Source organism: Sciurus carolinensis, chromosome 8 (assembly GCF_902686445.1).
Source record: "Sciurus carolinensis chromosome 8, mSciCar1.2, whole genome shotgun sequence".
NCBI lineage: Eukaryota > Metazoa > Chordata > Mammalia > Rodentia > Sciuridae > Sciurus > Sciurus carolinensis.
Window position 1 is genome coordinate 12,772,118 of NC_062220.1, and position 24,325 is coordinate 12,796,442.

General features: G+C 50.1%; 2 gene segments (V, D, J or C); both read right to left on the minus strand.

The window, feature by feature from the left end:
* Positions 1–4,478: 4,478 nt before the first annotated feature.
* On the minus strand, positions 4,479–9,010 carry LOC124990385 (T cell receptor beta constant 1-like). The segment is given in 5 exon segments: positions 4,479–4,651; positions 4,921–5,027; positions 5,165–5,182; positions 5,554–5,940; positions 8,792–9,010. Coding segments are annotated over 5 exon segments (729 nt in total).
* A 3,819-nt stretch (positions 9,011–12,829) lies between these two features.
* On the minus strand, positions 12,830–15,865 carry LOC124990386 (T cell receptor beta constant 1-like). The segment is given in 5 exon segments: positions 12,830–13,056; positions 13,348–13,454; positions 13,592–13,609; positions 13,981–14,367; positions 15,161–15,865. Coding segments are annotated over 5 exon segments (576 nt in total).
* Positions 15,866–24,325: the final 8,460 nt, after the last annotated feature.

Consider the following 24,325-nt stretch of genomic DNA (forward strand, 5'->3'; position numbering starts at 1 on the left):
AAGCTTCTTATGAAGGGCTTTCATAGGGGTACAATTGTGACCAGTGAGAGGTGCAAGGTGAGATTATGGATCTTTAAAGAGGATAAAATTCTTCATACAGCTGTCCTCCCCAGGTGGGGAGTTCTCTGTCTGTGGACAGTTCAAGCCTAACTGGGGAGGAGGAGGAGATTCGGGACTCCATTATTATACTTCTTTACCACCTAGACTGCCTATGACTCCAAGATCCAGGAAAGGTGCAGTCCCATCCCATCCCATCGGGGAGTGCAGGGGTGCCCAGGATCAACTTGTAACTGTTGGGATGGCCTGGGGTTGCTAGTGCAAAACCCACTTACTTCCATTAGCCTTGGGTCTCATGAGAGCGTGGCAGGGACTAGGCCTATAGGGAGCTCTGGCCCAGTCTCCCTGCCAAGACCACTCTTCAGCTCTCGTGGACCTCAGCTGAGAGCAGTTGTGGACCCATTTCAGCTTGTTTTGCTGACTTACAGAAGCACTTGCTCATCTCCAGGACCCCATCACCCCGAGCCTTCTTAGGAGCCCAGGTGCAACAGAGGTAAATGCTGTGGGCGGAGATGGTAGAGAAACACATGTCCCTGAGACTTAGGGGAAGGGTGTGGTGAGCCAAATGTGCCTTCCCTGTTTCAGAGCAGGACCAAGAATTGCCATGATAAATCCTAAGAAGAGACAGGAAGCTAGGGGGTGTAAGAAGCTCAGGGGATACCAAGGATTAGAAATCACCTTTCCAGAATGTATAAATGTCTGCCATAGCAATGAGAGCAAATTACAATCAAAACCACTGTCAGGCCGGGTGGCAACCTGTAGGGTTAGTCTCCCTGCAGGCTGCTTTTTCCAGATACATGGTAAAAGTGACCCTTGTGATTGAGTTCCAGGGCTCAGCAGGGAAGACAGGCTCATCTGTAGGTCTGTGTCAAAGCTAAGACTTGGCTTGTGGGTTTTTGCCAACCCTGGTCCCCGTCGGCCTCTCCTGACACTCTAATGGTCTAGAGTTGAACGAGTTTCATTTTTGTTTTCACACATGACTCCAAGAGGACTCTAAGGACCATCCTCCACTCCAGCTTCTGTCCCTAACCAGAGTGCCCTCAGGAAGCTCCTCCACTTTGACATTTAGGGTCGGGCATCACACAGACTATTAGAAGCTGAGGTCCAACTGGCTCCTCCTCTCTGTGTCCCTACAAAAGAAGACACGCAGGGGACTCAGGCAAAAAATGGAGACACTGGTGTCCAGGACCTGTTATCCTTATCTCAACTTCTCTTGTTCTAAAATCCTCTTCCTTTTTTTTTTTCCCTCCTTCTTCCCCTTTAAAAGAAAAGAAAGTCCTTGTCTCTTGACTGGTCCCCAAGACCTGGGGAGCATCCCCACTCCACAATAAACAGTGTAGTGGGAAGATCTCTGTGGATACCATCCTGATAGGGAGAGTCTTCTTCAAGACAAGTGACAACATCTTACACAACCTCCTCCCACAGGACTCCCTTTCCAGCTTCAGGAGATTATTCCATTCCCTTATTACATGACCCTTTCCTTACAGACACTTAAATCCGTAAAGGTCACAAGTAAGTTCCTCTCTTGGAGTTCTAGCCACGGGTAGTTCAGCTGCACCCTACAGGATGGTGAAAACTCGGGGGTACCAGAGCACTCTTCCAGAGAGCTTTGCTCTGAGTCTTTCAACAGTAAGCATGCTTTGTCCCCTGCACTGGTGTGACCAGTGGAGTTTGCTGCAGCTCCTGTCCTACATTCTGCCCACATAGTCCCCTAATGACATGGGACCTCAATTGCTCTGAGGTTAGACCCAGTGAGCAGGCCTGGCTTGATGAACCTCTTGTGTCCTGGTTTTTTGAGGAAAGTCCTAGTTTACTCTTGTCCCTGCATCCCATCTGATCACTCTCAGTAGTACCCCAACTGATAAAATAAATGGTACGGTTGCTCTACACCCAACCCATTTGTGCTCCGTTTAACCTAAGGAGGAAGGGAAAGGATGCCTGAAATTGGTCCAGAAGGATCCACTTAAATTCTAGAGAAAGAGGCAGAGGCAGAAGAGATCAGCTTCCAGGGGTAGTGAGTTGAGCCAGGCAGGGGAGCCGTGATGTTTGGGAGAGACAGGGAAAGGGCAGTAACAACTTAGAGACTTTCCTGGGTTTTGGACTCTCCATCTCTGTTACCCTGGACTAAGAGGGAGAAATGTACTTGGACTTAATCCCCTGGAGGAGACTCTTTCATTGGTTCTTCACCTTGACCTGCTGGCAAACTCTGGATTAGCAAACCAACAACTCTGCCACACACTCCCACCTGCTAAGGGCTCTACTTTCAGCATCTGCAAGAGGACGACCACCAAACCCTCAAACCCCATTCTCTTCTGTAAGGGGCCACCCTCCCCCACCTCCACCCTGTTCTAGCCCTACAGCTGCTCAGCCTCTCACAGCTCTGCTTGGGCAAACCCCTGCCATTCTTCACCTTCGGCAGTCTACTTCCTCCAGACCCCACAACACCTCATTTTCTCCAAAGCATTTGCTCATCCTCTCATTTGCTGATCTTCCCATCTCACCCTGAGAGTAATCTCCATAATGCGCGAAGCCCCCACACAGGTCTAAACGAGTGGGAGGCAGCTTTTGTGAATGCTGGTGTCAGGCTAGACCCTGTTCCTTTTGCTGTTAAGCTGTTTTAGCCCTCATAAAAACAAATCAACACAAAAACGGCAAAAGCAACAACCAGTGGGGGGGAAAAATAGATGTACCACAGTATGTGACATTGAGAGATAGTTTTGAATGATGGAAGTTACCAGAATGTAATGAGCTCCTTAGGCCAACTCTGCCAGAGGTTGCCTATGCAGGTCACCTCCATGAAACTCCTCACTCCTCACCTCCACTTCTTGGAAATTAAGTGTCACGGATGTACCGTGTCCCTGCAGAACTGTGCCCACCCAGAATGTGATCTGATTTGGAAATCTGTCTTTGCAGATGTAATTGATTAAGCTTGGATTTAAGATGAGCTCTAAATGCAATGACTCATGTCCCCATAAGAGAAAGGAGAGGGGGATTTAGAAGCAGAGACACAGAAGAATGGCATGTAAGACAGGCAGAGCGCTGCTGGCAAGCCTGGGAGAGCCCGGAGTCCTCAGAAGGGAGAGAAGGGAGAAATGATCTTCCTGGGAGCTGCCAGGGAGCGTGACCCTGTGGCAACTTGATTTTGGATTTCTAGCTTCCAGATTTCAAGAGAATAAATATATATTGCTTAAACCACCTTGTGGCACTCTGCTGTGGCATTTTGCTTCTGTGGCCCTAGGAAACTAACAGGTTGAGGAATTAAGGTGACTCCTGTGTGTATCTGTGGGTGCTGCCCTCCCTGGAGTTTGGGGCAGCTGCTGTAGGGTCACCATGACACCAGGAACAAGTGCACCATCCTGGTTACCATTTGGGAAAAGCTTCCAGAACAGCTGTCTTCAGAAGAACATGCCACCATGTCACCCCTTTCCAGTCACTTGATCTGTGAACTACAATTTCTACACCTGTAAAATAGGGAGATCAATTCACCATATGGATCAAATGGTACAATATCTGCACCCACCCAAGGCCTGCAGTGGGCTCTCAGGAAGGGGATCCTTCATCTTCCCTACCCTCCTCTGCTTTCAGACTCTGTTTTTAACCCTGACGAGCTGCTCCAGCTCACTTACATGGGGCGACTCACCGTGTGTGCCTTCTCTGTGTGATCACATGCATGAACTTTATGGTATAGTGTTCCACCTCCATGCAGAGTTCACCCTTGTGAGGGAACTGTCTCCATTGTACAGGTGTCCCTAACACCCTATGCTTGGGCAGTGTGATCTCCATCCATCAAGCGAAGGAGCCGATGGAAGGGCTGATCCACAGGGACCACCTCAGCCCCTTGGGCCCTGCTTCTGGGATATCACCTATTCCAGACGTCACAAAATAGTTTTCTCAACTCGGTGTCTTCTCTAGGACCCCAACCTAGACATGCAGAGCAGCGCAAATCTTAAGTCCAAATCCTAAAACAAGGTAAGCTGGACAGACAGATAAAACCTAAAGGGATAACAAAGGACACTTGATCTGGAATCAAGAAGTGACCAGGTATTATTAACCCTAGGTCCATTTGGCCTCTGTCTTGTGACAGACAGGGTTACATTTCACCATGATCTTCCCTCTCTGTCCTTGACCTGCAGGTTTTCCAGAGCCCAGCAGCTGCCTTTCAGACTAACCTATCCTGGGAACAAGGAAAGTCTGACAGTCCACAGCTTTGGGGGACCCTCATCATGATGAATGGGAGGAAGCAGTCTAGGTCGGAGGAGGCGAGATAGCCACTCTACATGCCTCAGGACATGCCACCTTTTGCAGGTCAGAATGGAGGTCAGCGAAGGGCAGGATGCTAAAGAAACCCCTGAGACACAACCAAGACCAGCATGTCATTTTTATTGGTTTAATTTGTTTCACATTCAGGGTGAGGCACTCAGTCTGCCCAGAAGCAGAGAGGAGGATGAATTTTCCCAGTGGGAAGGGGATGAAAGGTGAACAGAGTAGCTCTTTAGGTACATAGGTTGGAGCAGGTACAGGAGAATCAGGGCGAGGCTGCAGGGGAACTCAGGATGCACGGTCAGACCTGGCCTCAGGAATTCTTCTTCTTGACCTGAGGAAGAGAGGACATTGTCAAGGCCTCTGGGGCCATAAAGCAATGGGAGTGAAGCAGAGGGTTCAGAAGCTGGGCCTGGTTTGAGGAGGGATCCTGGTTGCTCCCAACCTCCAGTGGTGCATTCTCCAGTGACCTGTTTTTCTTCCTTGGCCCACAGTCCACCGTAGTCTCATCGGGATGACAGGATGTATCAGAGATCCCCTCGCATTCCATGCATAATGTTTAGCCCCTCCCTCCACCTACCTGCCCCATCCCACCCTCCTTACCTTGGCTAACAGCACCAGGGTGCTGACCAGCACAGCATACACGGTGGCCTTCCCCAGCAGGATCTCGTACAGGAGGGTGGCTGACAGCACCCCTTGCTGATAGGACGCTGTTGGTGCAGAGAGAGCAGCAAGACCTGTGGGCACACGCCCCTGGCCTGCTCCACTCCCCGCTGCCAGCAGCTCTCTGCGCCCTGGGTCCAGAGGCGAGACCTTGGGAAATGGGCAGAAAGAAGCCGCTACTCACCTGAGGTGATGCCACAGTCTAAGGAAAAGAGGGGAGAAGATGGATGAAGCCAAGTCAGCCTGGCCCAGGCCAGCCCCTCTGCAGCCCTGCACCATCTTCCTTCTCCTGCGACAGTGTCACCCACCATCTTGAATCCCATAGCAAGTGGCAGCTCCAAGGGGACAGAGGGGCTACCCAGGCGCTGAGCAGCCCAGGCTGTGTAGAAAGGGGCCTCCAGCTCATGGGCTGTTGGGCTGAGGCTGGGGGAGGAGTTAGCCACAGGTGCCCAGCTCCCCTTCGTGGTGGCCTTCAGTCCCTCAGCTAGTCTTTCTGCCTCCTCCCTGACCTCCGTGCCTCCCCTGGTGCTGGTCTGGCCCAGTGTGCTCACGGCCTCCCCAGGCCCTGCTCACCTGCTTTGCCCCAGGTGTCAGCACTGATGTTCTGGGTGATGGGTTTGTCCCTCTCCTCGGTCCACTGGTCTTCCTCTGAGAGCCCATAGAACTGCACTTGGCAGCGGAAGTGGTTGCGAGGGTTGAGCCAGAAGGTGGCAGAGACCCTCAGGCGACTGCTCAGGAAGTACTTGGAGTCCTCGAGGGTGCTCTGCTCCTTGGAGGGCTGAGGGTCCGTGCTGACCCCACTGTGCACCTCCTTCCCGTTCACCCACCAGCTCAGCTCCACGTGGTCTGGGTAGAAGTCTGTGGCCAGGCACACGAGGGTGGCCTTTTGTTTCTTGCTGATCTCTGCTTCTGATGGCTCAAACAGAGTGACCTTGGGTGGGGTCACCTTACTCAGGTCCTCTGGAAAATGAAAGAGGGGTTGGGAACAGGGCTGCTCTGAGATCCCCTTGGGTCAGGGAGAGGCTCTGTGTGTGTGTGTATGTGTTTGACCCTCAGAATAAAGCAAAACTATGCTGTGGTAGGTGCTGTTTGCTTGGGGGTCACTGCCCCATTCCCCTTTGGTGTCCTCTCTCTTCCTTGCCTTTCCTTTGCATTCGCCTGATGAACAGCACTGTTCACTGACTCTGTCTCCCTAAAGTAGCATTCTGAAAGGGCACTTTCTAACATTTGGGGTTGTGTCCCTTCACTGAGAATTATTTATTTCTCCTCCATAAGAAAAAGCTTATCTGTCTACTTCTGACCATTTTATGTAGTAACTATTAAAATGGAGTCTTGAATAAAAATCAGAATAACAGTATCTGAGTCCTGGAATTGATTTTTCCCATTAGTGCACTTTGGGGCAGTCTCTTTCATGTTCCTGTGTCATTATTTTTTTCTGCTGTGAAGCAAGAATCACACTGACTTTCCAGAGCAGATGTGAAGATTAAGAGAACAGGTGTCATAGTATAAGGATTCAGCACACCATCCTAAGCCAGGTTATTCTTGTCTGACCTAAAGGACTAAGAAGTGAAAGGGAATCAGGGATGACAGAGAGGTCTCTGAGGAGGAGATGCTCTTCAGATGACAATATACACATGACCTATGGGAGGGCATTTCTCTGGTTTATAGTATGTTTATGAAATGTGAGGTTTTCGAGCATTTTGTGATGCATGAAGTCATTCTATCAATCCCTTTTGCCTTCAAGTACTACTTAAGTCTCCATCACATTCTTTGCTTTTCCTCGATTCCTTTTTGTTTCGGAGCAATTCTATTAAACGGAGGCAATAACTTTCTCATGAGAACCCATGCTTCATTTTCTGGCCTCTGGAGAAAATTTATTCTGACCCTTCCTCGCAGTTCTATGACTATAACCTCCTTCCAGGGCCACCTCATGGGAGTTCTACATGCATACTTGCAACACAGGACCACATGCTTCGAAGGACCCAGTGTCTGATGCCACCATTTCCAAATTCCAAATAATTTTTTAATAGGAGCTCTGGCATTTTTAGTTTAAGCTGGGCCTGCAAAATTTGTAGCTGTCCTGTCTGCATCTGCTCAGCCTCCCCTCACCCCACCACCTTCCTTGCTAATTAGTTATGCTTTTGGTCTACACTGGCAGAGCCTGGGCTAAAAAAGGTAATATCTTATATCTGCTAAAAAGCTAATAACTTATATCTGCAGTTCTTGACTCCATCGATCTTTCACTGTCTCAAAGACTCTGGGGCCTCCAGTACCACACCAAGTATTCTAGGTTAAAAGGCTCAGAGTGGGATCCTGCCAACCTCCGGGGGCACTGTGGAGTGAACTTCTCTGACCCCCTCACTGAACCCCTAGACTACAAGTTAAAGTGCCTTAAGATATGTGAGCTGTTCCCTTGGATATTTATCAATACCACTGGCAGAACAGACATAAGCAGACCCTTACTACACCTGGAAGATGGTCTATGACTCTGCTGGCCTGTGTGGATGTCATGGTGTGCCCCAGTGAACTGCTGTTTGTGTGTGCTCTGCTGGCTGGACTAGCCTCAAGTCAAAGTGTGAGCTTCCTCTTTCCTCTTCCTAGCCCACTTCTCACACACACACAGCCCTCCACCCTGCTTCTACATTCCACGGAAATTGAGGTTCACATTCACTTCCTTAAGGTCAACCAGGGACCAAAATGCCAGGGATTGGGACCCAGCTTCATCGGTCTCAAAGTCTATCTTTCTCCACCCCAGCTGGACACAGGAACTCAGAATTTCCTCAGGCCCCATTGAATCGCACTTAATGACAGTCCAACTGCAGGTGGTGCCTGGAGTTTAGGTGATCGAACAGTCTGGGTTAGTACACCCAGATTGTGAGTTATTTCTCTGGCCTCAGGGTTCTCATCAGCGATGGTGTTTAAGGTCCCTTTCACCCCTAGAGATCTTCCAGAGAATTTTCCTCACCTCTCAGGCAAAATATCTACAATTTTAACCCATGTTTGTGATAAATGAACTGAAAATCTGAGCTGTTTTAACAATGATGCCTAGTATGAGTGACAGATTTCGGTTAGCAGGGATGGGGGGTTCATTTGGGGGGTAAATGCATCTCAGAGCTGCGCTGGTCCCCAAACCCCCGCCCCACATCAGGTCTCCACCCCTACTTCAGGGGTCCCAAACTCAGGAGGAAAGAGATGGAGGGGTTTTAATATAATTTTGACTCTATTCTGCTGAACCACGGTGTGTGTCTTCTTGTTTTGATTCTTTACTGACTTATGTGTACCTGTCTATCGTGTTGGCTTCCCTCTTTCACTCTTGTCTCTCAGTCTTTTTCTTTTCAACTGACCCTGGTCTAAGTAATTTCTGCCCCTGACATGTGCCCGGAGCCCCGCTTTGGCAGGTACTACCCCTGGGTTCGTTCCTGCAGTTTCTGCGCCTTCGATTCTTTTTGCTTCTCAGCAGATCTACCTCCGTCTACCTCGTCCCCAAGCAGGTTTGCCTTCTGTCTTTCTCTCTAGTCTAGCGCTTCTCAAGAGTCCTAATAAATCGCCTCCGTCGCTCAGCCTGTCCCTAAACACCTCGGAAAGAGAGAGAGAGAGCCCCACGTCCTCTGCCCAGATTCCTAGACCCTGAGCATCCCACGTCCCCACCCCACCCAGTTCTTTACGAAGCTGGGGAGAAGCCTGGAAGTGAGGTTGCAGAGCGGACCCCGGATTGCTAGCTCTCTGCGGGTCCCCAGCTCCGGTCCACCCCACACCCTTCGGGAGACCGCGGGGCTCAGATCGGAAAGTGGGGGAGACGCGCGAATCTCACCTAGGACCGTGAGCCTGGTGCCGGGACCGAAGTACTGCTCATAGGAGCACAGAGGCGCAGCCCCGCGCGCAAACCCCGGCCGCGCCCGAGCCGCTTCCCGCCCCGCGCTGCCGGCTCCGGGGCCGGGTGGCTGGAGCGCAGGTCCGGGAAAAGGTGCCGAGGAGCCGGAGCAGCCCCTGGGCCGCGCCCTCATCATCCCGACCCGCTCCCGGGCTCAGGTTCCCGGACACTCACCCAGTACGGTCAGCCGGGTGCCAGCCCCGAAAGTCTGGGCACTGGCTCCAGAGCACAGCCCAGGGGCTCCCCGCAAAAACCGGACCCCAGCGACCAGCTCCCGCCGCCGTCCCCGCCCGCCGCCGCTCACCTAGCACCAGCAGCCGGGTGCCGGGCCCGAAGTAATGGGTCTGTTGGTTCACGGCCCCCGAGCCCGGCACAAAAACCCGCGCCGCAGACCCACCCTGTCCCTGGCGGCGCCCCGGCTCACCTAGCACCGACAGTCGGGTTCCGGCCCCGAAGTACTGAGTGTTTTGGCTCACGGCCCCCGCGAGCGGCACAAAAACTGGCGGCTCCATCCTACACCCCCGCCGGCGTCCGGGAGCGACCCCGACTCCCGCTCCCTGGTTCCCCGTGTGCCCCGCGCTTACCCAGCACCGTCAGCCGAGTTCCTGGCCCGAAATACTGGGTATCTGTGCTCACGGCGTCCAGGCCCAGGACAAAAACCGGCGCTGCCCTCTCCTGCTGTCCCAGCCCCAGCCCAGGTCCCCACCAACTCTGAGTGCTCCAACGCACTTTCGGCACCCGACCAGGGGTCTTTCGGCCCAGGCTGAGCCGCAGCTCTCAGCCCAGTCTTCGTCCCACCCCACCGCACCCTCCAGCTTCCCTCCTTACCCAGCACGGTCAGCTTGGAGCCGTCCCCAAAGAACAGCTGCCCGGTGTTCACACAGCCCTGGGGATCCCAGCACAAACCCTCGCCTTCCCCGACAAAGGGCACTGGATGGTCCAGAGCCCACTCCCCTAAGGCCAGGGTTCAGGCCATCCAGGCTGAGCAGCCCCCTTCTGCTGGGAGCCACCTGTCTTACCTAGCACGGTGAGCCGGGTCCCTGATCCAAAGATCTGCTCGGCATAGGAGCACAGTGGCAAGGAACTGCCAAGAATTCCTCCTCCTCGCCTTCCTCTTTTAGCCCAGAGGAAGGGCTCACCTTCCCTCTCCTTGCTAGGTTTCCCACTTCCTACCCCCAGACTTAATTGGACATAGTAAAGGATATTGCAGAGGTCACCCCCAATTTGTAGATGAGAATTCACTTGGCTTGGGGGTCATACAGAGAAGGTGAAATCTGATGGTGTGTTGGTAGTGTTGAGTAGCCTGGAGGGTTTCAGACTAAACCCTGCCTCTTACTGCTTATGTGACCTGTAACCTCTCTGACATCAGTTTCTTCATCTGAAAGATGGGGGTAATATCTTTTCTACAAGGTTTTTAGGAGTCTTTTAAAAAATTCAAAAAAATTTTATTTGTAGATGGACACAATACCTTTATTTTATTTATGTGCTATTGAGGATCAAACCCAGTGCCTCACGCATGTGAGGCAAGCGCTCTACCACTGAGCTACACATATGTGATGGTCACAAGTTCTTTGCCAAGGGCACGTTTTATGAAAAATGCTGAATAGCAATCCTGCTGAGTTGTCTTGTTCTTCTCATTTCTGGAAAGCTGTCTGGAGCAGAGAGAGGCACAGGTGTCACCAAGTCTAGGACCCTGCAAGACACAGTAGGGACCAGCAGCACAGACCTCTGCCCCTCTGGGAGCTGCTTTCCCCTGGCTGGAGGGGATAGTTTCTGGGGCAGGGCTTTTTGTAAAAGCATCTCCTCTACTTGAATCACCGTGGCCCCCCCCACTCCCCACAATGTTATACTATGATACAAAAATGTTTCTTCCCCTCTGGTGCCCCTCCCCAAGCCAGGGGCGAGGCAGGAAGTGCAGGTGCCAGAGGTTAGTCTGACTGAGTGGGGCTGGGCAAAGACAAAGGAGGTAAATCTAAACTGGGGAAGGGTTTGGGGAGGGTGGGGTGCTAGTGGTGGTGGTGGTGATGGGGGCAGAGATCCCCTCCCTGGAACATGCACCACTCTGAGAAGATCTATGTCACTGGGTCTCCCTTCTGGGACTCACTGTGCCCAACTGCTCAAACTGGCTTTTATAGTGAGGTGGGTGACAGTGGGGGAGGGGCGATGACTTCAACAGAGCAATCCCCAGAGCAGGTGATGGCAACTTGTGGCACAAGGACAAACAACTCAGAAACCAAGTAATTCCCTATTGCTTCCTGAATAATCCTGGAAGATATCCACATTCCTTATTCATTTATTCCACAGGCTGTGGTGAGCATTTATGCTCTGCATCAGGCCATATGCTGTTTGTAATGGTAAGAGTAATTTTAGTTACTCCTACCTCTGAGCCTTGCACCCAGCTAAATGGATGGACCTAGAAGTACTTGACCATGTCGTTTAGGCTTTTATTCGTGCCTCTAACTTGGTATTACCATCTCTAGTGGATGGATGAGCCCAATTCTTTCTTTGAAGAGTTTGCCACCTCTTCAGACCCTTCCCTGACTATCCCAGTCTCTGATTGTGCGTTAGTGGACAGCTCACATTGCTGTTTCAAATCATGCCTTGTATTTCAGCTCTCTGTGGTCATGACTTAGCCCTTTTATGAACTGGGTGACTGTGATTGGGATATCTTTATTTTCTTGGAGGTCAACAGCAACACACTGCAATGACATGTGTTCAATGAGTGAGTGTGTACACGTGTGTGTAAATATATACATGCATGTACATATGTATATATGTATGTACAGACAGCTTTTGAAAGCGTGCATGCATTACACTAGAAAGGGACAGCTGGGTGGCATAGGGAGCTGGCTATGTCAGCAAGGACTGGTGATGATGCTCCTGAATTGAGTTCACTATGGGTTCACTCATTTATTCACTGATTCAGACACTATGCCCTTGCCATATGCCAGGGATATTATCATAAAACAAAAGAACCTCCCAGTCAAATGGGGGTGTCAGGCAAGAGGTCGTTTCCATTAAGTGCGATGAGTCAGGAAGAGGGTATGCACCAGGCAATAGGATGGGTAGTTCATCCCATCTCAAGGGAGTAAGGGGAACGATGGGGCAGTGAAGGGCCAGAGAAGGCTTTTGGGAAAGAAAGAGATTGAAGCCAGATCTTGAAGGCCAAGTAGAGGTAATGAGTGAGAAAGAGTGCTGTCATTCCAGTGGGGCAGGTAGGAGTATCCTGTGCACAGTGACCTAAGCGAGAGGGGTCCAGACAGGGGAAGAACAGGTGGATGAGCACGCAACAGTGAGACAGAGTTCATACTCTCTTCTTTATGCCACCTAGAAGACTTGGACCACATCACCATGGTGACCAGGAGACAACAGAGAGCTTCCCAGGGATTTATAGACCTAAAAATAGGGCCGATGCTTGGTTTAGAGAACTTTATTTTCTACCCTTAAGGGCAATCAGAGGACATTTTCACACCCGTGTAATTCACTAAAGGGAAATTTATCAAGGGATTTGTAGCTTAAATTGTAAACGTAAAATTTGTAACAAACCACTAAATTTCCAAGTCAGTGCATCCCCTACTTGCTGACAAACCTACTTGCAAATGAATGGAACTTAGTGTAGTCTGGGAGGTGACTGGAAGGAAGGTGGGTGGCAAGAGAAATGGCTACATGACCGGTTGACAGATGGACACATTTGTGTGGGTCTGCTGTTCCTCAGAACACCTTTGTCTGGGGAAGGAGAGAAAATTTCTGTACTCAGCCTCTCCATCTTTCTAGACTCTTCTGTGTGTAGCTTCTTCAGCTCCCATCACCATCTTTCACATTTAATTAGTCTCTCCTGTCAATCACAAGTGGGTCCCTTGCTTTTCTGACTGGAGAGCTCTGCCTTTTCTTGAATACCTGCTGTTTCTATCCTGACTAAACAGGAGGAGTCGTGGGGAATTCAGAGGCAGAAAAGAGGCAGAAATATCACAAGTCAGGTCAGAACAGGACATTTTTATTGGTTCAATCATCTAGGCACTCTAGGATTCCTCTGGGATAGGGAGATTTAAGCAAAAGTGCTCAGGATAGATGTTGAAGAGAGGAGAGCGATGGGAACCGTCCTTTGAAGCATTGGCAAAAAAAAGAAGAATCCGCGCGGTGCCTTATTGGGTTGAAAGTTCCTAGCTGGGCCTCCAGAGATGGCTTTAGGAATCCTTTCTCTTGACCTGCAGAAGCAGAGATGGGGATTGAGAGAAAGTGGGCATGCCATTGACCAGAAAAACTTAGGTCTCCTCACAATACCCACTGGGTTTTGGGGTGACCACAGGTTTCTCTTCCTAGTTGGGTCCTTCCACTGCCGTCCACTGGAGTTGTAGGTTGTCTTCTGAGGCCTATGAGTAAAGCTCCTTCCTTCCCTACTGCCCATACCTGATCCTGGAAGGGTCTCTATCTCTATGCTCCCAAGTTTGGGTTGTAGGGTGTCCTGTAACATGCCTGCCCCATCCCACCCTCCTTACCTTGGCTAACAGCACCAGGGTGCTGACCAGCACAGCATACACGGTGGCCTTCCCCAGCAGGATCTCGTACAGGAGGGTGGCGGACAGCACCCCTTGCTGATAGGACGCTGTTGGTGCAGAGAGAGCAGCAAGACCTGTGGGCACATGCCCCTGGCCTGCTCCACTCCCCGCTGCCAGCAGCTCTCTGTGCCCTGGGTCCAGAGGCGAGACCTTGGGAAATGGGCAGAAGGAAGCCGCTACTCACCTGAGGTGATGCCACAGTCTAAGGAAAAGAGGGGAGAAGATGGGTGAAACCAAGTCAGCCTGGCCCAGGCCAGCCCCTCTGCAGCCCTGCACCATCTTTCTTCTCCTGCGACAGTGTCACCCACCATCTTGAATCCCATAGCAAGTGGCAGCTCCAAGGGGACAGAGGGGCTACCCAGGCGCTGAGCAGCCCAGGCTGTGTAGAAAGGGGCCTCCAGCTCGTGGGCTGTTGGGCTGAGCCTGGGGGAGGAGTTAGCCACAGGTGCCCAGCTCCCCTTCGTGGTGGCCTTCAGTCCCTCAGCTAGTCTTCCTGCCTCCTCCCTGACCTCTGTGCCTCCCCTGGTGGTGGTCTGGCCCAGTGTGCTCACGGCCTCCCCAGGCCCCGCTCACCTGCTTTGCCCCAGGTGTCAGCACTGATGTTCTGGGTGATGGGTTTGTCCCTCTCCTCGGTCCACTGGTCTTCCTCTGAGAGTCCATAGAACCGCACTTGGCAGCGGAAGTGGTTGCGAGGGTTGAGCCAGAAGGTGGCAGAGACCCTCAGGCGACTGCTCAGGAAGTACTTGGAGTCCTCGAGGGTGCTCTGCTCCTTGGAGGGCTGAGGGTCCGTGCTGACCCCACTGTGCACCTCCTTCCCGTTCACCCACCAGCTCAGCTCCACGTGGTCTGGGTAGAAGTCTGTGGCCAGGCACACGAGGGTGGCCTTTTGTTTCTTGCTGATCTCTGCTTCTGATGGCTCAAACAGAGTGACCTTGGGTGGGGTCACCTTACTCAGGTCCTCTGGAAAATGAAAGAGGGGTTGGGAACAGGGCTGCTCTGAGATCCCCTTGGGTCAGGGAGAGGCTCTGTGTGTGTGTGTATGTGTCTGACCCTCAGAATAAAGCAAAACTATGCTGTGGTAGGTGCCGTTTGCTTGGGGGTCACTCTCCTGGTCTGTGTTGCTCTCCTTCAACTTTGTCACTTCTTTTTGAGTTATCTCATGGGTATATACTGCTTACTGTCCAGCTCCCTGTCTCCCTGAGGACCTGATTTACTTGGCTTTGTGATTTCTTTTACTTTGGGACCTTTTTGCTGATCTTTCATAAGCGTTTATCAGTCTATTTCTTTCCTAGTTCAAAGTCATGCTTAGAACATGGGTATCTGATTTTTAGATTTAGAAGCAGTCATGACAGCATTCAGTGAGCCTAGATTTTGAGGTAGAAGGCTCATTAGCAGCATGATCATAGGAATCAGATTCATTTTTTTTCTAATTATCATTTTTCTTTTTTTGTAGGGTGTATGTATTTTTTGGACAATACCACCGGTTGGAATTAGACTTTTTTGCCCTGAAGAGACGCTTTTCCCATTATGTTTACTGTATTTGTAAAGAGGGTGTGGTGGCTTGCCCAGGATGGCTGTAATTCTGTGAAAGATCTTGTGGATTCTTACAAGTAGTCAAAGCCCGATTGCTGTTATGAACAAATCTCCAGATCCAAGGGTCATTCCAGCAAAAGGCTCCCACTAGAAAACCCTGGGCACTTTCTTGTGGTTGGCAGATGGGAAGAAGAATTCTGGGATCACTGGAAGGTATTACCTCGTGTGATCCCTCGTGAGGGGATGGAAGGGGCCATATTCATCGCACACCCGCCCTTTGCCAGAGTCTGCTGCCCAGTTTGGCTCTGCTCTGATCCTAGCAGAGAGCTTTTGGTGCACAAACGTGCCAAGCCCAGGTGTCTCCACTCTGTCCAAATCTGAGAAATGTTTCTGATGGGAAATTTGAGACACAGGTTTGGAAAAAGACAAACACTGTGATACAGGGATGAAAATTAACAGAAATACAAGTTGTCACAATATGTTGAACCCTTTATAAGGGAATTTTACCTATTTTATGTGTCTTAGGGAGATGGAGAAGATTTTAAGTCACTTTCCAATTGAACGAACCCCATCCCACCCTACTCTGGGGCTTCAACCCCTTGAATCCAGGTCTTGGAATCCAGTGAGAGCGCTGGATTAAATTCCTTGGCCCGAGCCCTCACCTGTGGACACTGTCGGCACAATGACCTGTACTGGCACGACCTAGGCGTCCCATGCCTTCAATACCGTCTATATCCAGCCACTCCCCTCACCCCTGCTTCTTCCCAAGCATGGTAATGGCTATGTTAGGGTTTCATGACGGCCCTTTACCTTACCGTCCCAGCACAAATGTTGGGGTCTGAGAAAAGAGGATCTCCTAACTATTTTTTTGCCTTTAGACTTAACCTGTTGCTAAGATGGGGTGAGTTTCCAGTTGAACCAGTTCATTCGGACTTCTCTACCTGATACCCACCAAGCACAGCACACCCCGAGACTCCCCCTCAGCTCCTGCCGTGCTATGACATGGACTGTATCCTCAGGCCTCAGGAGCAGCCCTTCAGCCACCCGGCCTCACCAGCCTGGTCCCAGCCACCTCCCGGCTGTTCCTTCACCCTAGAGAGATGAACGTGGGTCTTCAGGAACTGGCAGTGGCAGACTGGAGGAGAGTGAAGCAAGCCCAGAGCTCTGTGCTGGAGGTAGACGTGGGGAAGGATTTTAGCCGGGGCGACAGAGCTAAGTATCCAAAATGCAGAAGTGGAGAACAGAGAGGAAGGAAAGAATGGGATCAGTGGATACGAAAGAGAAAATAAAGCAACACCCCTAGTAGGAAGGTAGAGGTTAGGGAAGTCCCAGAGAACAAACAAAAAGAGAATGCAAAGCCCTAAAGGCTAAGGAAGAGGCTGTGGTGGGAGCTGAGACAGACACTGCGGAACAGCAAGGAGACTGGCTTCAGGAAGGTAGGAGAGGGCTCGGGGCGACCGGTGAGAAGGGGCGGCTCTGAGATCTAACCTTACGTCCAACACCCTTCCCGATCGCTATGGTCAGACACAAGCACCCTAGTCAGGAATGGAGCCCCCATACCTGTCACGGTGAGCCTGGTGCCAGTCCCAAAGAAGAGAGGCGAAGCATTGGAGCACAGCCTCAGGAGGCCTGGGCAAAACCCTCCTGAGGACGCCAGTCAGAGTGGAGGGGACACCTTTCTCTGCCGGCACTCACGGCAGAATCCCACTAGGAAGAATACCTAAGCATGCCATGGAATGAGCAGGACAGGAGGGACCAGAGGCACAGGAGGAAGGGACTTTGGAGGAGCAGATCCACACATGAGAAGGAAAGATGAGCAAAGAAAGGAGGGGCAGAGCACAGAGTGAAGACTCAGAGGAGAGAAACAGAGGTGCCACCCAGCCCCACCAACCCTGCCAAGCCGAGGAGTAAAGGAATCACCAAGTCCCCGTCCATCAGTGCCGGTAGAAGTGGAGACTGACACCCAAGGTCAGTAACCCTACCACCCCAGTCCTGCAGCTTACCTAGGACAGAGAGTCGAGTCCCCTCTCCAAAATGCTGTGCCTGATTGCTCCACAGTAAAACACGGAGGTGGCAAACCCCGAGGAGCTGCTGGAGCAGACCCTCCCGCCCTCTCTGAGCCCTGACCCTGGCTGTGTTCTCAGGCCCTGTCCCCTCCAAGGGGTCCTCCTCGAAGTCCAACCTATCAAGACACTACCCCCAAATAAGCCTTTTACCTACCCAAGACAGACAGCTTGGTTCCACTGCCGAAAAATAGTTTTTCATTAGTTGCACAACACCACAGTCTGGCAGGAAATCTGCCTCCTGCTGCCTGCCATTCCTCCCCCCAAGCTGCCATCTGCTCGCCTTTCCCCCTCTTTGGAGAATTTTACCTCTGAAAGTGGAGGGCAGGGCAGATGACCTCAAATGCTGTGGTAGGGAACAAATTTGCACTGTGGGGTCCCCATCCTCTCCTATGCCTGTCTCCTTTCTGTGTGAGGGAGACAAAGGGCAGGACCATGTTGATGGTAAGAGCATCTATCATGGCCAGAACAGGCAGCTTGAAGGGACAGGAGATGGCAAGGTGACTCCTTCCCAGCTAAGTCCATCTGCCTTCCAGTAGGGAGCCCATGAAATGGTGAATATGGATTCCCTCCTTGTCTACATCCAGACAAGAGTTCAGCTCCTCCCCATAAAAATACATTTCAACCTAGGCACCCCAAATAGAGGCTCCATCTGGTCCCCAGCCCTCCAACCCTGACTTACTCACCTACAACAGTGAGCCGGCTTCCCTCCCCAAAATAGACGGTGTTTCCAGAACACAGCCTCCTGGGTTCACTTCAAAACCTCCCATTGTCTGCTTGAGCTCAGCTGGGATTCAGGGAGAGGCTGGATGTTCACGGATCTCTTTCCTCACACAGCATAGCCCTGCTTCAAACGCTCCCATGCCCTTCTAGAGTTTTCCTGGGACCCTTACAGGTGAGGAACAGAGACACGGCATGGCTCCTACAAATCTAGAGCCAGGGAAAAACCAAAGCCCTCCAAAGAAACTCTGTCAACAGGGAAGATGGACAGGTGTGACGGTTCCTCATTACCGCTGGGTGCTCGGTTCCCCTAGCTCAGGGGGCTATTCGGAAGGGCAGCACCATTTTCTTTTTCTTGGCTGCTCTCCATCCCAGGCTTAGCTCTGACTCCATCAAGAGTTTACAGGCCACCTGGGTGGATTTGTCCTCACAGGAAACCTCCTCTGAACTCAGTCCCTGACATAAGAAGACATCTCCTTCATATTATGACATTTCCCACATCCTCATCGAACAAGCCCAGAGAGTCTTACCTACGACAGTGAGCCTGGTCCCTGAGCCAAAGGTATAGTCAAAGTTGGCACATCCAAATACAGTTGCTCGAAAACGGACACTTGGGACCCACTTCTCCCAATGAGGGAGCTGAAAATTTACCCGAGAGATATCTTACCTACAACTGTGAGCCTCGTGCCTTCTCCAAAGAAAACTTCCGTGTTCTCACAGTGACATGGGGCAAGGAGGAAAATAAATCCAAGGCATGGAGAAAGGAGGTCTGGGTAGTGTCTGAAGGACCCTGGATGAGGAATGCCCTCTTCTGCTTTATAGATATTGTGTAGAAAGACATTTTCAATGTTTTACTCTTGGGACCACAGAACATGACAAGGCCCATTTGGTGGAACTTTCTGATGCTTTCTGGAAGGATACCCCATACAAATGCTCCCTCTCTGATGGTCCTTTAAAGAGAGGCAGGTGTGCAGAGCAGGCCAGGGGCCCAGAACCTGTGACTGCAGCTGTCGAGGGTTGGATATCCTTGGCATCCTCTTGAGTCCTCTGTAGAACTGGTCACCTCTGATTCACCTTCCCACTGACCTGGGCTTGGCAGGAAGGGGTCTCCCTGCATTTTTCATCTGTGGAGTCACTGAGGAATTCTTGCCTTGGGGTTCTTTCTGCCTGGGAAGCTCCAGTTCTGATCTGAGCTTGTCTTTGTCCATGACCTTGGCCTGGCAGGTGGTCAGGGGTGAGGTAGAAGCATTCTGGACCCAGCCACCCCTGGGCTTGTGACCCAGGAGATGAACAGAAGGGTTGGGGATGTTGGGACAGGCAGAAAGGTTTTTGTAAAGGCTGCCCATAGAATTGAATCACTGTGGCCCCCCCTGTCCCCACAATGTTACAGCTTTATACAAAAACAGCCCCTCCCACGGCCCCACCCCTCAAAGGGTGAAGGAACCTCCAGAGCAGCTGCTCCTTTGAGGAGGTAGAGGAAGGAGGGGCGGGGGACATCATTCCGTTGTACGGGGAGATGGTGGGGCACAGACCCGGCTGGGGGCTCCCTGCTCACCCTGCTTGGAGCTGTGACATCTCAGAAATGTTTGCTGAAGAGGCTGGTTTCCCTGGTATCCGCCCCTTGCCAAGCTGTCGTCACAGCAGGGAGCCACCCTATCAAGAAGTCACAGCCCCCCTCCCCTGCCCCAGGCTGTGCAGCCTGCATCCAAGAAGGAGACCCCTCCATACGCAGACTGTCCCTGGAACCCATTCTAAGACTCTCAGAGGGTCAGCTGGAGTCTTGAGTTCTCTGGAAAATTGACCATGAGCTGCAGAGAGCAAGGACTATTCTAGATACAGACGAAAGGATAGCCAAGAGTGTAGTGCTGTATTTCCAGGGACCGGTTTGGAATGAGAGGAGACTGTAGGCAGTGTCAGCCATTTTGACCTCCATTGTTGGCCTCAGAAGCAGTTAGGTACAGGGAGCAGGGGACGTTCCTGTGGAGGTTGGATGGAGTGTCTTCACGGCCACGCCAGGGTTACAGCCTTTGCACTCTCTTCCCTGAAGGAGAGACACATTTTAAGGTCATGGCAGATATTTTATTTTCCCCATGAGCAAGATGACTCATCTCTGAAATTTAACCTGCATTTGGGTGACCTCGATACCTCTCCCCAGATGGTACTTCCTTTTGACTATAACTTAAAATCCAGATGAAGGAAAAAGGCAAACTTGACTAAATAATAATGACACATTTGCATGAAAAGTAGAAACAAAATCAAAAGAAGAACGTGGGGGAGATATTTGCAATTCTCACCCTAAGTGCTATTTTCCCCAATACATGATAAACTCCTAGAAATCAAGAAAATAATTTAACAGCCCGATGAAAGAGGACAAACAGCAGATGGTTCAGAGACAAAGAAACAGAAATGGTACTTAACTATAGGGAAAAACTACCATGACAATAATGTAAAAATCCCTTGAAATAATACTTTTCACCAATTTGGCTGACAAAATGGAATTCTGAAAGCCATTCTCCTGGGGTAGTGTCTGGTGAAATAAGCAATTTAATGCTCTGTTCTGCTGATAAGAGTGCACATGACACAACCTCATGGGAAGAAATTTGGAAGTGAAAGCATTTGCCTTTTCATCCAAAAGTCCAATTAGGGGAATTTATAAGCACCATTGCATATGAGAGAGAGAGAGAGAGAGAGAGAGAGAGAGAGAGAGAGAGAGAGAGAGAGAGAGACAGAGACAGAGAGACAGAGAGAGGGAGGGAGGGAGAGAGAGGATTTGTATCATTTAGAATAGCAAAATATTGGGAAAAACTCAGAACAGGATGGGATCAACACACTGTGACAGGTTCCCACAATGGAATAGTATTCGATGCTAAAAAATGAATAAAATGCTTGGAAAGATCTCTAAGATACTTCATTAAGGAGAAAAGAGCAAGCTGCAGAACTGTATAGATATATTCTACCTTTTTGCCCAACAAAGGGGGAAACGAGAGTAATACATTTGTTTAGTTGAGTTTTGCTTTATAAAGAAACATGGTAAGGATACGAAAGAAACTGGTAAGAGTGAATACTTATTAAGGATGAACAGCAGAGGCATAGACACTGAAAGTGCAGGTTACATCTCTCAGTATTAACTTCATTGTGTCATTTCCATTTTGAGGCTAGATAACTATACTAGTTTAAATCAAACTTAACAAAATTTAAAAAGGAAAGGAAACAATAAAACATTGCTTTAAATGGTATATTAACATAGCCTACTTAAAAAGAAATACTTGCTTAATTTACAAAGTCATTTTTTTTTTCCAAAGAGGATCATTTTATATAAGGAGTAAATTCATGGTCATGAATTTAGGGCTCAGTGGGACCTTAGTCCCATAGGAAGCTTGTGAAAAATTCAGATTTCTAACTAATCCTTATAAGCTTGAGTTAAAGTCTCTACCATTAGGTTTACTAATATATTTAAATAAACAAGCAGCGAGAAAATTCTCCTGGGTATTTCTGTCACAGTGCCAGGCATGGGACACATACTTTGTTCCCTAATGGAAACTGGACAGGTATAAGCCCTGGAGGACATCAGAGTGCTACCTAGGGTAGCCCTAAACGGGGTGCAGGGCCTGGTTCTTACGGTGGGTAAAGAAAGTGGGAGACATAGGCTTCTTTGCCTCATTAGTAGTGACAGCTCTCACTACAATAGGAGCCTGAATAAAAGGTCCACTGCTTTCATTGATTGCAAAGTGAAAGTTCTCTTATGTATTTTCTTCTTCTTTGAGGCGTAGACTTTGATCTATTTTCAAGTAGATATGTTTTTCTGTTTTATTCATCCCTTTCACCTATCAATAATTTACCCTCTAAGTAAAAGTCTCCTTTTAGTCATCTGCAGACCTTAATCCCAAATGGTCCTATGGTATCATAGTATCTGATGGAACTTTTCCTAGTTTGCTTCTCTGGACATTGTGTCTGAAGGTAGGCACAGTTTTTTTTTCCTTCCAGGTAAGTGCAGCATAGACCTGTTAGGCAGGTATGAGGTCATTCATCTATTTGAACAGCAGGGGACAGTCTTTCCTTACTTTTTAGAACTCAGTACTTGCAATCTGGGTTTGGCCACTTGAGGGGGTGAGAAGAATGTGCAGAGCATTAGTAGGGACTTAAGGGTTATGCAAACTAATATTCCTGCAAGATAGTCCCAGAAGAAAAAGGGAGAGAGATGCAGCTCGGGAGTAGGGAGGGAAAACTAACCAAGGATTAACTGCCCCACAGATCCTTTCCTGATAACAATGGGCCCTGGGGGAAAGGGGTGGATACTGAATATTGGGCCCTAAACCTTGACCTTCCCCCATGGCAAATTAGTCCTACCCTATAAAACCAAAATCCCCTCTGTAACTGACGGCCATTTTTGCATCCAGAATATGAGCCCCAGTGGTGCCCGAGTCCACGAATGAATGAAGGCTTCTCTGAATCCGTTGAGGTCTGCGTCCCCTCTTTTTGTGCTTACAGGGACAGGGGAGGGAAGTAGGGTTTCTGTTTCTCAAGTTGTGAGTTGTGAGGCAAGGGGGAGAGGCCCGACACATACAAATAACATTTACCCATCCATAATTCCTTAGAAGTTCAAACATGTTCATAGGCTTATTTCAACCTCTTTCCCAATTTTCTCAATTGAGGCGCTGAAACCTGAAGAAGCTAAAATAAGCTGCCCAGGGATAAGGCAGAGATGACACCCCTACTCCAGACTTGAGTTCCCTGCCGAGGACCTTCCGGCCAGGGAAGCCTGTCCCTGCTGCTTAATCTGACTGGGCACCCGCTGGTCCCACTTATGACTAGGAGACCTTGAACAAGTTGCCACACTGCTATAAACTTCAGTTTCTTTGTCAAAATGGAAATGACAACAACAATATTAATACCCACCCCATAGGATTGTTGTGGGCACTAAATGAGAAAATATATCTAAAAATTTACTGTGGTGCCTGAATACAGTCAATAAAAACATGAGCTACTATTCTTTTCATAGAAAGTACTGGCCTAGGAATTTCTCTACCACAGTGGATCTCAAGCTTTCATGTGATCAAATGACCCAGAAGACTTGATTAAATGCAAGTTCTTGGGCTCCAATCCAGAACTTCTGACTCTAGGTCTGGAGCAGGGTTGGCCCCAGCATTTGCATTTCTCCCAAGGTCCCTGGTGATTCTGGGGCTGTGTTCTTTGAGAACAGTTCTGAAAGGTTCTTTCTTTTCTCAGGACCTACTTTTCCCTTTACTCTTTCTCCATCAATCACTAGGTACTTATTCTATTCTGGGATTTGTTTGATCACTGGAGATACCTGCTTGGGTAGGGTCAGATCTCTTGTCAAAGTTCAATGGCAGGATCAGTTGAGCCACTGTCTGGGTGCCATGGGCAGAAGCATGGCAGAAGTGGGCACAGGAGAGAAGGAGGATGCCAGACTCAGCCCTGAGACCACTGGGTCCAGTACCAGGATGGAAAGAGGAGGAAGCATCAGGTGAGACTTCTCTGAAAAGGTTGGAGAGTGTGAGGAGGTACATCCCTGCTGATGGAGTCCAGAGATAGAGACTAGAGGTGCATGGCTCGTTGGAAGGGTCACCAGGACTTCTGAGCATTGGAGGAGAGCTGCCGAGAGGCAGGGCAGAACCAGGAACCTTGCATTTCCATCACAGGAGTCTTATTCTGAACACTGTGGGAAGCCACACAATGAGCAGGAGCTCTGGGACCAGCAAACTGCATGAAAGGGAGCAACGGGGGAGCCCCTCAGGGGGTTCAGGGAGGCAGGGAAAGAGCTGGAGGGACGAAGAAGACCAGCTCTGATGGTCTCTTCACTTCAGACAGGAGCTGTAGCAGGAGAGAATGGGAGGTGGCGTAGTGTGCCGGGGTCTGCCATCTGCGGGGTGTTGGGCCTGGGCAAGCTAATAACCTTTTCTGAGTTTCTGCTTCCCATCTGCACCAATGGAATAAAAACCACTCCAGAAGGGAGAGAACCAAGTGTGGAAAGCTCTCTAAAGCCCTCAGAACAGTGTCTCATATGTGAATGACCTCTCAGCGTGACTGGTGGAGACCGAGGAGCTCTGCCCTCCCTCCGGACACAGGGGCAGGTGGTTGGGAATTGGCTGATGGGGTCTTCTGTAAGCTGGGCACCTGCAGGTGGGAGGGAGTACGGCACTGAGTCAGCAAGAACTTGGGCGAGGGGATTGGAAGCCAAGGTGATCGGGCTGAGGTTTGCTCTGGGTATAAAGAAGTTCCCAGTGAGTCAAAGAAGGCAGTGGTCTTACCAACCAACCAACTGTGCACGCGTCAGCACAATCAAGGCCCAACCAAGCACTGAGGCCAATGAAGCTCTTTTAACACACCTCTGGGAAATGCATTTTTCTTGAGAAAACAGATCATCCTGCCCACTGTGTCTTTTTTATTATTATTTCATGTCTTCATATATTTTTAATATAGTATTCCCTGGAGTCTATTTTGGGAACTAGGACCTCTACTCATCTCTCATGGGAGAGCTCTGTCTGACCTCAGACCTCAGATCGGAGGGTGCTTTTGAGACCACAGGTTCTGGAGGAACAGACACAGACACAGGCAGTGAGGATGGAGCCACTTTATTAGTA